The sequence below is a fragment of the Otolemur garnettii genome, unplaced genomic scaffold (assembly GCF_000181295.1).
Source record: "Otolemur garnettii isolate 467f Iridium unplaced genomic scaffold, OtoGar3 scaffold00008, whole genome shotgun sequence".
Classification (NCBI taxonomy): domain Eukaryota; kingdom Metazoa; phylum Chordata; class Mammalia; order Primates; family Galagidae; genus Otolemur; species Otolemur garnettii.
In genome coordinates this window covers 39,384,395-39,398,757 of record NW_003852403.1, presented here as the reverse complement: position 1 = coordinate 39,398,757, position 14,363 = coordinate 39,384,395, and the positions used below count along the sequence as shown (strand labels likewise).

The 14,363-nt window shown below is 38.1% G+C and overlaps 1 protein-coding gene and 1 non-coding gene across 2 annotated transcripts in view; both read right to left on the bottom strand.

Moving 5' to 3' along the window:
* Window positions 1–1,265: 1,265 nt before the first annotated feature.
* The window catches only part of PLCE1 (phospholipase C epsilon 1), a 273,612-nt gene continuing 260,514 nt past the window's right edge, over window positions 1,266–14,363 (bottom strand). The window contains exons 28-32 of the mRNA XM_023509556.1: window positions 13,850–14,059; window positions 8,239–8,397; window positions 4,940–5,158; window positions 4,406–4,618; window positions 1,266–1,661 (exon numbers count right to left, since the gene is read on the bottom strand). Of these exons, the coding sequence (XP_023365324.1) occupies window positions 4,430–4,618; window positions 4,940–5,158; window positions 8,239–8,397; window positions 13,850–14,059 (777 nt within the window). The 3' untranslated portion in view covers window positions 1,266–1,661; window positions 4,406–4,429. The remainder of the gene's footprint in view (window positions 1,662–4,405; window positions 4,619–4,939; window positions 5,159–8,238; window positions 8,398–13,849; window positions 14,060–14,363) is intronic.
* LOC111723166 lies at window positions 2,167–2,273 on the bottom strand. Its single transcript, XR_002771764.1, has one exon. It is a non-coding gene; the product is annotated as a U6 spliceosomal RNA (small nuclear RNA).

Here is a 14,363-nt window from a genome sequence, read left to right as displayed (position 1 = left end):
ACTGATTTAATTGAAAAAGAAACCTGTAGTACTGTACAAATTACATTAAACTGACATAGCTTGAATTCTGTTGACAAGAAAATGGTAGTTGTTCTAGTGTTATAAGGCTTTGACTCAGAAATTTTAATGACATGAGAGTTGTGTGGGGTATTTTTAACACTTCTGTTTTTAAGTTATGCAAAAGATGGGCTGTTTTATTCATTTTTATAATCAGTAAAAAAAAAACTCAGAGCAAAGGTTAGGATTCTTAGTATGTTTTATAATTTGAAGAAAAATGTCTTAAAATTTAGTGAAACCAATAGAAAGATAAGTTCGGGTTTTACTTTAGAGAAATACATATTTTACTTTCAAAGTCAATTTACTTGATACCAATAAGAATCCTTTACACTTAGTTGATAGTTATTATTACAGCAAGGTTTTAAAAATAATTTACATTAAATGATAAGTATGACTTGGATCATTTCATTTGTGATTAGCTCTTCAGTTAATCAGAAATGAAGATGAAACTGTTTTACATGAAAGTCTAACCCATTTTAGATGTTCAGAGCATACTTTTTCTTATAGAGATTTGTCTTCAAATGTCTACTAACGCCTCTAAACCATAGCAATATCAAGAAAGCTATGTATAATAAATAGATAAGTACAGTGTCAGTTCAAACCTTGCAAAATAAATAAATTTACCTTACACACCAACCTAGTCTACTTTTGCTTTTAAAAAATGGTTAGGTTTCTTAAGACACCACAACTCAGTAGATATTAAAATTATACATCATTCTAAGTTCATTTAGTGAAAACCAAAAATGGAATAATCTGTGAATATATAAGCAACAACCTTTTAAAAAACTAAATATTTCTATATGTAAAAAGAAATTCTAAAGAAGAACACACTATGGTACACAATGTAGCAACTAAATTGAATTGCTTTTAATGAATCTTATGGGACATATTCACATTTACAAGGCCCAAGTTTCTGGTTCTCAGCCACCAAATATGTGACTAAACTAGCATTTTTGTTTTCAGACCTTGGTGCATTTTGTTCTGAGTTCTCTAGACCTTTGTGCATTTTGTTCTGAGTTCTCTAAGTCAGATCGACAAACTGTGGACCCTGGGCCAAATCTACCCTACCACCTATTTTTGTGTGGCCCTTAAACTAAGAATAGTTCTTACATTTTTAAATGGTTGAAAAAAATCAAAAGAATATTTATAACATGAAAATGATATGAAATTCCAATTTCAGTGTCCATAAGTAAAGTTTTATTGGAACACAGCCATGTTCACGCATGTACATATTGTCTGTGGCTGCTTTTGCGCTACAAGGGCAGAGCGGAGTAGTTGCAACAGGGACCATATGGCCCTTTCCTTATAGGCAAAGAATGTTGACCCTTGTTCTAAATCAATTACCGTAAGTTTAGCGATGGTTTTCTCAGTTTCTGAGCTTGTAAAATGGCAATCCCCTGGGCTTCTGGGCTTCATTCATCGATAAATTGGTTGGTAGCTACTTGGCTCTGTGCCATTTTGCTTGTCCTCAGCATGGACCTCTCATATGAAGAAGGTTTCAGTTCTAAAATCATCAGTTTCCAGTTTTAAGTCTAATGAAAATGAGTAAATTATATTTGTTTCCACCTTGTTCACTCTTTAACTTCTTGCTGAAAGATCATCACCTGTAATGTTGTATACATAGGCTTATTAGTATAGTAAAAATGAAACAAACATTTACAGTGTAGCAAGGGTTCAACACATTGAAACATAGTTCTGGGGGCTGGGTTTGGGGAAGAGACTTTCTTTGAACTCACAATGTTAGAATATCATGTTCCTGGGAGGTAGAACATTAGGCTATTTCTGCCCTGGAACACCACATTCTTTGGAAAGGTTTTTTTTTGGAATCACATTCAGAGGGACTCTACCTCGCAGATACAACATTGAAACCTACTTGTTTGCACCCTCACATTAATCTGAAAATCACATCGAAATAAATTGTTCAACTTTAAAGTGGAATCCCTTAAATTTATGTGTTTCTCTTACTTCAGATGAATATTTACTTATTTAGAAATTGCTGGATTGTTTTTGAAACTTTAGAAATGATCATTTTATGACAAATAAAATGAAATGTTATATCAATTAGCAAGTTGCAAAATACTTAAACTTATTTTTACTTCTTTTTTTTTTTAAATAATGGAATACTTCACAAATTTGCGTGCCATCCTTGCGCAGGGGCCATGCTAATCTTCTCTGTATCGTTCCAATTTTAGTATATGTGCTGCTGAAGCGAGCACCTTAAACTTATTTTTTATGAGCATATACAGAAAAATCCCTCCTTCCCCTCCTTTATTTTTTGAGATGGAGTCTCACTTTGTCACCCCTGGTAGAGTGCCATGGCATCACAGCTCACAGCAACCTCAAATTCCTGGGCTTAGGTGATTCTCTTGCCTCAGCCTCCAGAGTAGCTGGAACTACAGATGCCTATCACAACACCTGGCTATTTTCTGGTTGCAGTTGTCGTTGTTTAGCAGGCCCGGGCCGAGCTGGAACCTGCCAGCGTTGGTGTACATGGCTGGCACCCTACTCACTGAGCTTTGGGCACTGAGCCCCTTCCCCCTTTTTAACAAATACTCCTTGGAAACACGATTGTGAAGGAGGTCATAACATGGGATGTAAATCCCTGTAGATCCACCAATGGCTGCGTTCAAAGAGGAGCTTCCCCAGCCTTAAGCAACTTAGTGAAGACAGCTGAGTGATTCTACATGTCTGCTTGATATAGGAAAATTGAATACAAAGGCAATCATCTAAATTACTATCACTCTCCCCCATTCTCTGAAAATATAAGCAATTAGTCATGTTTATTATAGTATACATACTATTTCTAAGTCAAATTTCTGGTGAAGTTGTATTCTTAGGTACTTAGTGTAATCTTTTGGTACACAGAGGACATTTTATGCATAGAGTAGTATGACTAATTTACCAGCCTTAGCATATTTTGATTTCACTGTATCATTACAGAATATAACAATATAGAGGTGTGTATAACATCATACCTATGATTTATTTGATACTAAATTCTCGATAATGAAAAATACTTTAAATTTGGATCACTGTACTTAATGGCTTGCTTACAGATCCTCTACAATGGTGAGTCATTTCTAAAAGGCGGAAACATTCAACATTGGTGCTTAGTCATAAAATTCACTGAGCTTTTGGAAAAGGCGCTGATGTCTTAGCAACATTGGGGCAGAAAAAAAGTTAATCTCAAACTTAAAAAATTGAGATATAAGACATATCTCAACAGAAGGGTGCTGAAGGCCGCAGAGCTTCACATCTGTATGCTGTTACCTGATGAGTCTTTCTGATACAGAAATTCGATAACCTTGAATCCTTGGATTACACAGATAATACAGGTATTTTGGAGGGGATGGTTTTCTGTATCTGGCCCTGCCTGTTATTTTGAAAGAATTTTCGCAATAGTAGGGGGCACCAGTTACTTTAGGAGTTGCTCCTTAAATGTAGAAACATGGTCTCAATGTTTTGGCCTTGTTTTGGAGTTGTTATAAATGAAATTAGGCTTTGACAGAGGCTCTTGACAAGAGGTACCAGTGAGTTCTTTAATTGTGAGCATCAAAATTTTGTAATTATATAGGAAAAATTTATGATGGTGATAAAAACAGATGGCAAAGCTCTGTAATATAGGGAGCAATGCCTTTACTTTGCTGCTGGTCTCTTGTGAATTCAAAATCTTAGCACTACAATAGGACAGGTGAAAAGTGGCTTTAAGGATCCCTTAGGGTCATTAAATGAAATGAAAAGAAACATATGTTTGGTTCCCTCACATGCTTTTCTCTATCTCCCATGTAAATAATCTGCTTCAAACGAGAATGAACTTTACTTGGCATGTAAATACCAAACTGTGGCCTAGCAATTGAGACCCTAAATTTACTCCATTTTCAAGGTGGATACTATTATGTTACTTTGTTTTCTTTTTAACCATCACATCCTTGATGCCAGATTTTTATTTTTTTAATTGAGGCAAAAGGAGATGAGGTTGTTAAGGATAAATCAAATCTAAATTAGACAACATAAAAGCAGAAATCCAAAGGAAGAAAGGCTGAATGAAGCCAAAGAATGTGACTTACTAATAATTCTATGATGAAATGGGCTATTGTGGTACTTTAGGCAAGTAGGTTGCCTTCTTGGGGCCTTTACCTAGTTATCTATAAAATAAGGAAGTCTAAGTTAGAAAGACTTAAGTTACATGTATCTTTAGAGACCTTTTCCTATTTTAAGGTATTTTTCCTACCTGCCTTGGGAGACATCCTCCTCTTAGAAAAAGATAAAAAATGCTGTACTAACTATGACTTCAAAAGCAGTTTGAGTGCTATGCATTGTTTCAGAATGGTGCAATGACTTCATATACCTGGGGAAAGCATGCTGCCCTTAGTCACTGTTGATAATCCACTGTGTCACTGGAGGACAAGCCACCCACAGGTTTCTCCTCCTTGTTTTGAACACTTTCTGAGGCAAAGAGCAGAGAAGGTGACGTGAGTCCTCGGGGCTGTTTAGTTGACTTGGTGAGCTTCTTGAGTTCACTTGCAAAAGAAATGCCTTTTTTTTTATCTTCTCGGGATGCCTGTAGGGGAAAAAAGAACCTTCCATTGGTATTAGGTTAAACTCAAGGTCTTCAATCACAACACTGTCAGAAAGAGCTCTTTCCTCTTCTTTCTAGTGTAGTAAATAGAGCTTTGGAAAGAAGGGCCGAGGGAGTCCCATCTCAGGACTGCTTAACCGCCCTGGGGGTTAGGGGCACACCTCTTTTCACACAGTAAAAACAAGCAATTTTCTCCCACCTCTATTACTTGACTCAGGAAGTCTCTCCTAGCTTTCACCAGCTCCCAGATATGATTATGAATATCAGATATTTATGAAGAGACCAAAGTAACTTAAGTTTTACCTGCACCTGCTCCTTTAGTTTAAGAATGAATTTTCCTGCACCTTTCCACTTGCTTTGGGCTTGAAACACACACTCCTGATCTAAAAGGACCCGCTGAGAGGACTTCAGGGCCGAAGACTTCTTGTTGGTAGTGTCTTTCACCACCTCTTCCAAAAGCACGTAGTCACTTGGGTTGGGGTTGCTCAAGATGCTATAGGAATATTTGGCTTTGCATAAGGTCTGAAAGATAAGTTATGATCAAATGAATAAAGACACAGTATCTCCAACATTGCTAAATATCACTATAGACACCTTCAAAGTACCATGCACCAATGCCAGCGCCTAGACCACCCTTCAAAGCGATTTTGGAACTCTTTCTGGAATGGCTTTCAGAGCTGTCGTATTACCGTTAACGTCCTGAATGTCATTTTCTTCATGTCCTGACGTCCTGAATGACAAAACGTTTTCCTTCAGTATTTCCTTTATCTTTGGATAAAGAAAAAGTCACTGGGAGCCAGATCACATGAGTAGAGAGGGTGTTCCAATACAGTTTTTTGTTTACTGGTTAAAGACTCCCTCACAGCCAGTGCTGTTTGAGGTGGTACATTTCTGTGATGTAAGAGCCATGAATAGATGGTGAAAAAGTTCAGATTCTTCTTGTCTAATTTTTTCATGCAGCCTTTTCAGCATTTCCAAAGAGTAAACTTGGTTAACTGTCCAATTGGTACAAATTCATAATGAATAATCCCTCTGATATTAAAAAAGGCCAGCAGCATGGTTTTGACTCTTTGAACTGCTGGAACTTTTCTGGTCAGGCAGAATTGGCTGACTTTTATTGTGCACTTTGACACTTCATTTCAGGGTCATGTTGGTACACCCATGTTTCATTACCAGTAAGAACATAGTCCAAAACATTGTGTCGGTTCTCCAAAAGGTCTTGGCAAACTTCAAGTCTCCTTTGCTTTTGTTCATCAGTGAGCTCCTTCAGGACCATTTTTGCACACACCTTTCTCATATCACGATTTTCAGTTAAGATTTTCTTGTTTTTCTGCCAACGTTTACTTGGTCTGCTATGCTTCTCACAGTCAGCTGATGATTCTGATGTACAATTCAATGAATTTTTGCAATGTTTTCATCAGTTCTGTTCATTTTTGGCCCCAACCTCTCCTCAGCAGTAGTGTCTTCTCCCTTCTCAGAAAAATTTTTAATCCATTCGCACACTGTCATTTCTTCATGCCATTATCCCCATAAACTTGGACTAACCTGTCCCTGATTTCACTTCCATACTTGCCAAGTTTAACAAGAAATTTAATGTTTGTTCATTGCTCTAATTTAAACTTTGACATTTTTGTGATGGCACACAAAAATATGGAACAATAACAATGAACACACACAGGAAGACATCACCACATGTTGACATGAACACAGCTGTGAGACGCTGATATGCCAAGATTATGAAACCTCACTGAGCTGTTTGTACATTGCTGCCAACATAAGCACATGGTGGCAAGCTCGTGAACTTAATCATCAGAGCTACCTATACATTCCCCCATAACCTCATTTAGCTTGCTAATGGTTGATGATTTAATGATGATTAGCCCCATTTTCTTTTCTTTCCTTTTTTTTTTTTTGGAGACAGAGCCTCAAGCTGTCCGCCTGGGTAGAGTGCCATGGCATCACAGCTCACAGCAACCTCCAACTCCTGGGCTCAAGTGAGTCTCCTGCCTCAGCCTCCCAAGTAGCTGGGACCACAGGCGCTTACCACAATGCCTGGCTATTTTTTGGTTGCAGCCGCCATTGTTGTTTGGTGGGCCCAGGCTGTATTCAAACCTGCCACCTTAGGTGTATATGGCTGGCGCCTTAGCCACTTGAGCCATGGGCACCGAGCCCTTTTTTTTTTTAACCTCTTTTTTTTTTAATTAAATGATAGCTGTGTACATTAATACAATTATGGGGTACAGTGTGGTGTTTTCATACACAATTTGAAATATTTTCATCAAACTGGTTAACATTACCTTTATGTCATTTTCGTAGTTACTGTGTTAAGACGTTTATATTCTACTCTTAGAAAGATTCACTTGTACCCTTTCAATGAGGAAGTTAAACTTAACAGAAATTATGCTAATTCCAGAGTATACCCAGATAATAAGTAACAGAATAAAGACTTGAGCCAAATTTTTGCACACAACAAAGCTCGTAGCCAGTGAGACTCAGAATCTTGCCCCTCAGCAGCCTCTTTGTCCCACTAGGCTCTCTTTGCCATAGAGTCTTGGATGTTGAAGGAATTTTAGAAGTCACTCGATTTCCCTTTTCATTTGGTACAAGGTATTTTTCATTTATGAACTTATGCATTCATCAAATATTTGGCAAGGACCTATTATGTCTCAGATATTGGGCTTTACTTTGGGGAGACAAAGATAAGCAAAAGAAACAGGTATGGGCCCTTTGGAAACTATTGGTAACTAAGTTATCTCATAATAAGAATAGTAAATAGTACTTAAATAGTGTTTACCACGTGCTAGCATTGTACTAAATGCCTGATATATTTACTTAATCTTTAAAACAACCTTGTGAGTTAAGTACTATTATACTATCTCCATGTTATCTGGGTGGCAATTTACCACATAGTAGTGTGCTGGCGCCACCTAGAACCGGCTAGAGAAATCAGATGTGGGAGGAGTATTTACACCATAGAAATAAATTAGGGCTTTCTTTTTTTTCTTAAAGAGAGCCAGTTTATCAGCATACCACTATAACTAAGGCATAGATCAGAGATTTTGCTCAAGACCTTAGTAAGAAGTAGAGCTGGGTTTTGAACCTAGAGCAGCTTGATCTGGGTCTATGCTCTTAATCGTTATGGCCTGTCACTTCCCGAATAGGTGTTTGATGAATGCAAAAACTGTAAGGCTATGAAGGAAGTAAACATAACTCTGAAACCATGTAAACAGAGAAGCATGACCTAGCAGGGAGGAGAGGGTCACAAAGTGGGCCTCTTGCTTGTCCTCTGTAGGATCCTTGGGAGGCAGTTACTAGGCATTGGCTCAGGGATTTCTGGGGCAATGAAAGGGCCACTCTGCAGTGAATGAATTTCCTAAATCCATTATCATTAGTGCTGCACAGAGACACAGTTTCATTTTGGGTGCTAAGTATCTATTGAAGGAATGAGCTAATCTTTCCTAGCCTCAAGGGATATACTCTCCCTTTTGGGTCCCCTCTGTTCTAAAACTTTATTTCTAAGATGAATTGTCAATGTATAGACATCTGATTTATCTCCATAATTGTTACTGAGGAAAGAACTGAGGTGAGGGAGAGGCTTTTACCTGCTGAATGACATCCTGGGCAGTGCTGACTCGGGGTGCTTTGATGACTGTTCGAGGTTGCTCTGGAGAAACATCATGTACTTGGACAAAGAAACTCTCCTCCTCTGTGCTCAAGATCATCTCTTTGTCATCTTGAACAACATTTTTCTCTTCTAGGTTCTGTGTTACAAAAGAAAAAAGTATGAGTAAATGGTTAAGATGATGCAGAATAAGGGGAAAAAATATAGCGAATTTCATATTCTGGTTACTATTTCCTCATCTATTCTAAAGGATAGACCTGTCTTTTGATAGGAGGGAAGTTCTGTACTTCTGCTGATGTTGACAGACCCGTAGGTCTGAGCCAGAACATGCCAATTTATCTGTTCCTATTAGCGATGGGTTTTGAGAGTCCAAATTAACTCTAGCTAAATTTGTAGAAAAACAATATACCATTTTTTCCAATTACCAAAAACCAAATGAGAACACAGTAAATTGCATTTAAAAGGAATCCCATCCATTCACACAGAGGTCTTGAGCATTTAAGAAATGCTGGGCATAGGAAATGTAAAATGTGACATTGACACTCAGTCATACTTGATAACAAAACGCACAGTGAAAAGGCTGAAACAATGGCTAGAGGTAAGCCACACTGAAACAAATATTAAAACTCTCGGACCACCGCTTTCCTCCTTCCATAATCCCTTCCTCTCTTCCTTTTCAACTTGGGCCCAGCAGAATGGCTCCTGCAAAAAAGGGTGGTGAGAAGAAGAGCCATTCAGCCATCAATGAGGTGGTGACCCAAGAATACACCGTCAATATTCACAAGCGCATCCATGGAGTGGGCTTCAGAAAGTGTAGGGATCTCAGAGAAATCCAGAAATTTGCTATGAAGGAGATGGGAATCCAGATGTGTGCTTTGATACCAGGCTCAACAAAGCTGTCTGGGCCCAAGGAATAAGGAATGTCCCATACCGTATCCATGTGTGGTTGTCCAGAAAATGTAACAAGGATGAAGATTCATCAAATAAGCTTTGTATTTTTGGTTACCAATGTACCTATTACAACTTTCAAAACTCTACAGTCAGCATGATTGAAAACAAACTAGTAATTATCAGATACATTAAATAAAGTTATAAAACCACCAAATAAAAACAAAACTCAATAATTATGGGAATTGGTCACCAGGTTAATTGACGGTGAATCGGTTTTCAGTGAATCTAGTCATTTGCCATGGATATACAAATGTATTTGTGTGTAGGTGAATAAATATATACAACATAGCCCTAAGATTATGTGAATTTAGATATTATAATGCGATTGTCAAATGGCTTCTGTTCTTCTGTCATTTGTTTTCTGAGAGAGGAGGACATAAAGAGGAAGGAAAACAAAGTAAGAAAACAGAAGGCAACCCCATCTTAGGAAGCAAGGATTTTGTAAGAACATTCTATTCCCAGGATTCTTGACCTAGCCTTATTTCCCCAGACCAAGCTACTGAAATGTGCTTGGTTACCCAAAGAATCTGTGCATTGCTGTCAGTCTCCTGGAAGTTCCAACCTGCCAGATGACCCAGAATGGTCTCCCTTGATAGCAAAGTCAGAATGGATAACTGCCACCAGATGGCATCAAACTGTAACCAGCCCCAGAAAGTACTGGCTCCTGACGCTAGCCAGACATCTACACCGGCCTGCCCCAGTCATTCCATCAACTGTGCAACCATGGCCCTACAATTTACATGAATGAGAGTGAGGAAGAGAAGAGCTATTGTCTATTTTTATTACATAAAATGTAATGAGTCTTTACTCTCCTACATGGAGCATTCTACAATTTGTTAACTTTCTCCCATTTAAGAGTGTGTTCATCATTTTATGTCCATTCCTAGACAGCTTGCTGCTTAGTTGGATGTGGCTGCATACTCTGTCAGTTCATTGATCATAATGTGTTTAATCAGAGAGTAAGGTTAGGGGAAATTTCCATGTCAGGAAGCAAGAAGGGGGGAAAAACCTACAAAGGGGGGGTTTCTAAGTTTCTAACATGTCCCAACAAGAATGCACTACGCATTACTATTAAGAGTGCTCCTTAGCCTCACTCAGAGCTTATTTACTTTTAAGGTGTTTTCAGCCACACTAGTTAGAAGCCACAGGTTATGAACCAAGATAATAACAATAGCTCTCACATATATACTTTTTATACTAAACATTTTTCTACATCTTGTCTAAATGTTTGACATGAGGTTCATGATTAATTTTTTGAGTCAAGTAGGGTAGTTTCTTTTATGGATTTTACGAATTAGGGCAGTGAGGTTTACAGATGTTAGGTGACCTGCTCAGGATTAATCATCTAATTTGTGATGGACCCCCAGTTTGGCTTATTTCAAATACAGTAACAGAGCACTGCATGCTGACCACAGGAAGATGTGGTGCTTGACAGTTTGACAGCCTAAAAGACAAGAAAATTCTAAAAGGCAGGCAGGAGAGAAGAGAGGTCACGACAATTGGGAGAATTTTAATACATGAACAAACTAAGTCCAGCTATGCCCTCTGATAGTTTATTAGTTCCACAGAATAAAATGAACGGAAATACAAATCTACCAGATATAATAGTGCCCTCGTAAAGGGCAGAAGGAGGCGGGAGAGGGGGAGGACACATGGCAGAAGGAGGGAGGGCATGAGGCAAGATCTCGCTTAATGTGCACATTGTGAGGGTGTATAACATACCCCCTGGGTGAGGGGCTCTTTTACAACTGGAACTTTACCTTGGAAGTGAGAACAATGTAATTTAAAAGTCTGTACCCTATTAATTTGAAATAAAAAAAATTTATAATAGTGCCCCCTTGCATTCAATAATTGCTGAATTCATTTGTTCAAGTAGTAAATAGTTATTGAATATCACTATACACCAAGTAAAACCAGGCCCATTCATGTGATCTCTTATCTTTTGAGATATAGTATTTTAGTCATTTCAAAAACCTCTTCCCAACAAAGGAGAACATAGCTATATTTTACCCATCAGAAAAGCTTAGCCTTCCCTTCCAATTTGTCCCCTTGTTTCTTCAAACTGTTTCCTTCTACCAGTATTAACTAAGCATCTGTTCCTGAGGTCTTTACTGCCTGTTGTCATAAACATTTACATTGCATACAGGCATCCTTCCTGCCTCAGTGCTTCTAACCATGGCATGACATCCCTTGCGACACTCAACAGCTGGCCCATCTTCCTTCCCTGCTCCTTCCACAGTGCTGAGTGTGAATGATCCACTGGGACTGACACAATTCCAGCCTGGGCAGCACCGGATGGCAGAAAGAAGCCATTGAGTTCTTTCCATTTCTTTTTATTTTGTTTTATTTCTTATAGCATAACTGCGTACATTAATGCAATCATGGGGTACAGTGTGCTGTTTTCATATACATTTTGAAATACTCTCATCAAACTGGTTAACATACCTTCATGTCATTTTCTTAGTTATTGAGAGTTCTTTCCACTTCTGACCCTGTCATGACTTAACCTCTCTGAATGAGTTTCCTTAGGTATAAAATGTTTTTTGTTATATCATGAGACAATTCTTTGCAGTGGGTGTTTGAGAGATTTAAACACTGTAAATCATCATGCAAACACATGGTTAAAAAGTTTACTTATTCACAGATATACTGAGGCAAGACAACTAGGAATAAGAAAAAAAAATTAGAGAGACATTGAAGATGGCTTCAAAAGTCTAGCTAAGCCCTCTGATATTTTCTCATAAACAGATTATTATTAGACTGCTTGTTCTCTGTCTCAGTAATTCGTATGTCTGACAGGGAGAGGAGGCTGGGGAGACAATCACCTTTTTTTTTTTTTTGCTTAAATTAAAAGTCCTTTTATGGTCTAAGGCAAGGTTAGGGCAAGAGAATAGTGGCTCAGGTCCCTAGAGGTGATGCTGGCGCTTTGTTGAGGCTGTTCACAGTGACTGGAGAGTGAAAAAGTAATGGTGAAAATTGGTTCTCTCTTCTTTCCACTGTGCCCTAGCAAGCATGGTCTGTGGATGGACATTTTCCCAGTCAAGCTCTATTAGGCTTTCCAAAGGGGCAGATCGTGTTGCCCAGAATAGAGCTTGGCACATACTGGTATTCAATAAATAGTTGTTTAATCAAATTACTGAAATGACCTAATTTGATGCTTGATTATCAACATATTATAAAGCTCAGTTGTTTATACTGAAGCAACAACCTTATAGTCATTTTAAGAAATGGCAGTAATACAAGAGGGAATTTTACCTAACAAATTCAAATATTTTGACCTGGTTGTACCCACACATTAACCTGAAATTTAAAAAAATGGCAGTACGTTAGTAGGGTCTTACCAGTTTATTCAGAGGGAAAAAAAGGGGCTCCATCAATAGTCAAACAGGAGCCACCAATTTGGAGTCACCATGGTGAAGGAGCTAAGGAAATTTCACCCCAAAATAGGATTCCTTGTTATAAAGAATATTTTAAGTTAAAAGACTTTTTTTTTTTTTTTTTGCAGTTTTGGCCATGCCGGGTTTGAACCCTGAGTAACCTGATTTAGAATCAGAAAAGGTTGCTGACTTCCTTATTGCACACGAATAGACCTGGCCCTAAGGTCATTTGAAGCAGGAGAACTGTCTCTCAGATAAATTTACAATTCAATCTGTTTCCACCCATCTACACTGATCCCCTCCAACCCCATGCTGCACACTCTTCCCCCTCCCTTCTAAAACACATCTTTAAAAATCACTGACCATCACTGAGACTTGGGGGAAATCATTCTTATGATTCCACCCCCTGCGCATGCTATGTGGAAATAAACCTTTCTCTTAATAATCTACTATAATTGTGAGTTGATCTTTCAGTGAACTAGATCAAGAGAAAAGGGCAGGTTTTGCTGTGATCCCTTCGGTGGCAATTGTTGCATTATTTCCTTCATAGGAATGATCATGAGGATATGAGCGCACACAATACAAAAGGTTAATTCTGACCAAGGCCAAGAGGTTATTCTTACTTTATGTGAAGTTATAAAATATTTTCAAAGAAATTCTCTTGTTTTAATTAGCTAAAACTTTAGCAGGCACCAACAGGAGGACAATGAATTCCAAAATGCAAAATTTTTATAGGCCTTGCATAGTATACTAATGTGACCCTCATAACAATATCTTTTCAACATATTAAGTAAAATACTGGGCCAACCACAGTGGCTCACAGCCTTAGCCACAGCTACTCTGAAGGCTGAGACTGCAGAATCGCTTGAGTCCAGCAGTTCAAGGCTGCAGTGAGCTATGATCATGACACTGCCAGCCTAGAGTGAGACCCTGTCTCAAAAAAAAAAAAAAAATACTGGACCCACTGTATAGAGATGAGGTCTTGCTATGTTGCCCAAGCTTGTCCCACTGAGGACATGTATACGGATTCCTTTTTAAGTTCTTGCTCCTTTTGTCTTACAAGAGATGTTTTTAGACTGAATTTCTATAACTTAGAGATAATGTTTCCAAATGTGTGCTGAATAATAAAATTGTTCAGCCACATTTACTTAAGAAGGATAGTTACAATCACAAGAAAATTCTGAATTTGGGGGTGGTGTCGATTGACAATGGTTAATCACAGACTGAGCTGCTGCTGTGGAGGCAGCTCCTAGATACACTTACTTCTTGCTGGGTTTTTAAGACAATTCTGCCCACGTAGCCTTCTTCTGGAAACCAGCTGCTTAAAATCTTCATAATTTCTTCTTCTGGACCAATGGCTCTCTGGAATGGTTGTTTCCGGCATTCATTCTTTTCTTTAGATATAAAATATTTTTCTTCCATCAAAAAATAGTCTGTGGCAATAGGTTTGGCATCTTGTTCAGTCATCAGAATCTAAAGAAAAAGCAAAGGCAAATTTAAACACATCTCTGAGAAGGGAGTGGAACTTACTCTATAGTGTTGTATAATTCTTTTTGGAAGATCTAAGAATTCTCTTATGTTAAAAAAGGATTGTTTATGTCTACTCTGGGCAACGACACAATTTATTCATAATTCCCAGATAGCAGAACTATTTTTCCCACTGCTGGAATGAGAACTGCTGAATTAAAAATTTTAGGTTTTTCATTCCATTAACTTAGCCCTTTGTAATTTTGCAACACAGGACTCACTGCAAAGAACCTAATGCAGTATTTAGTAA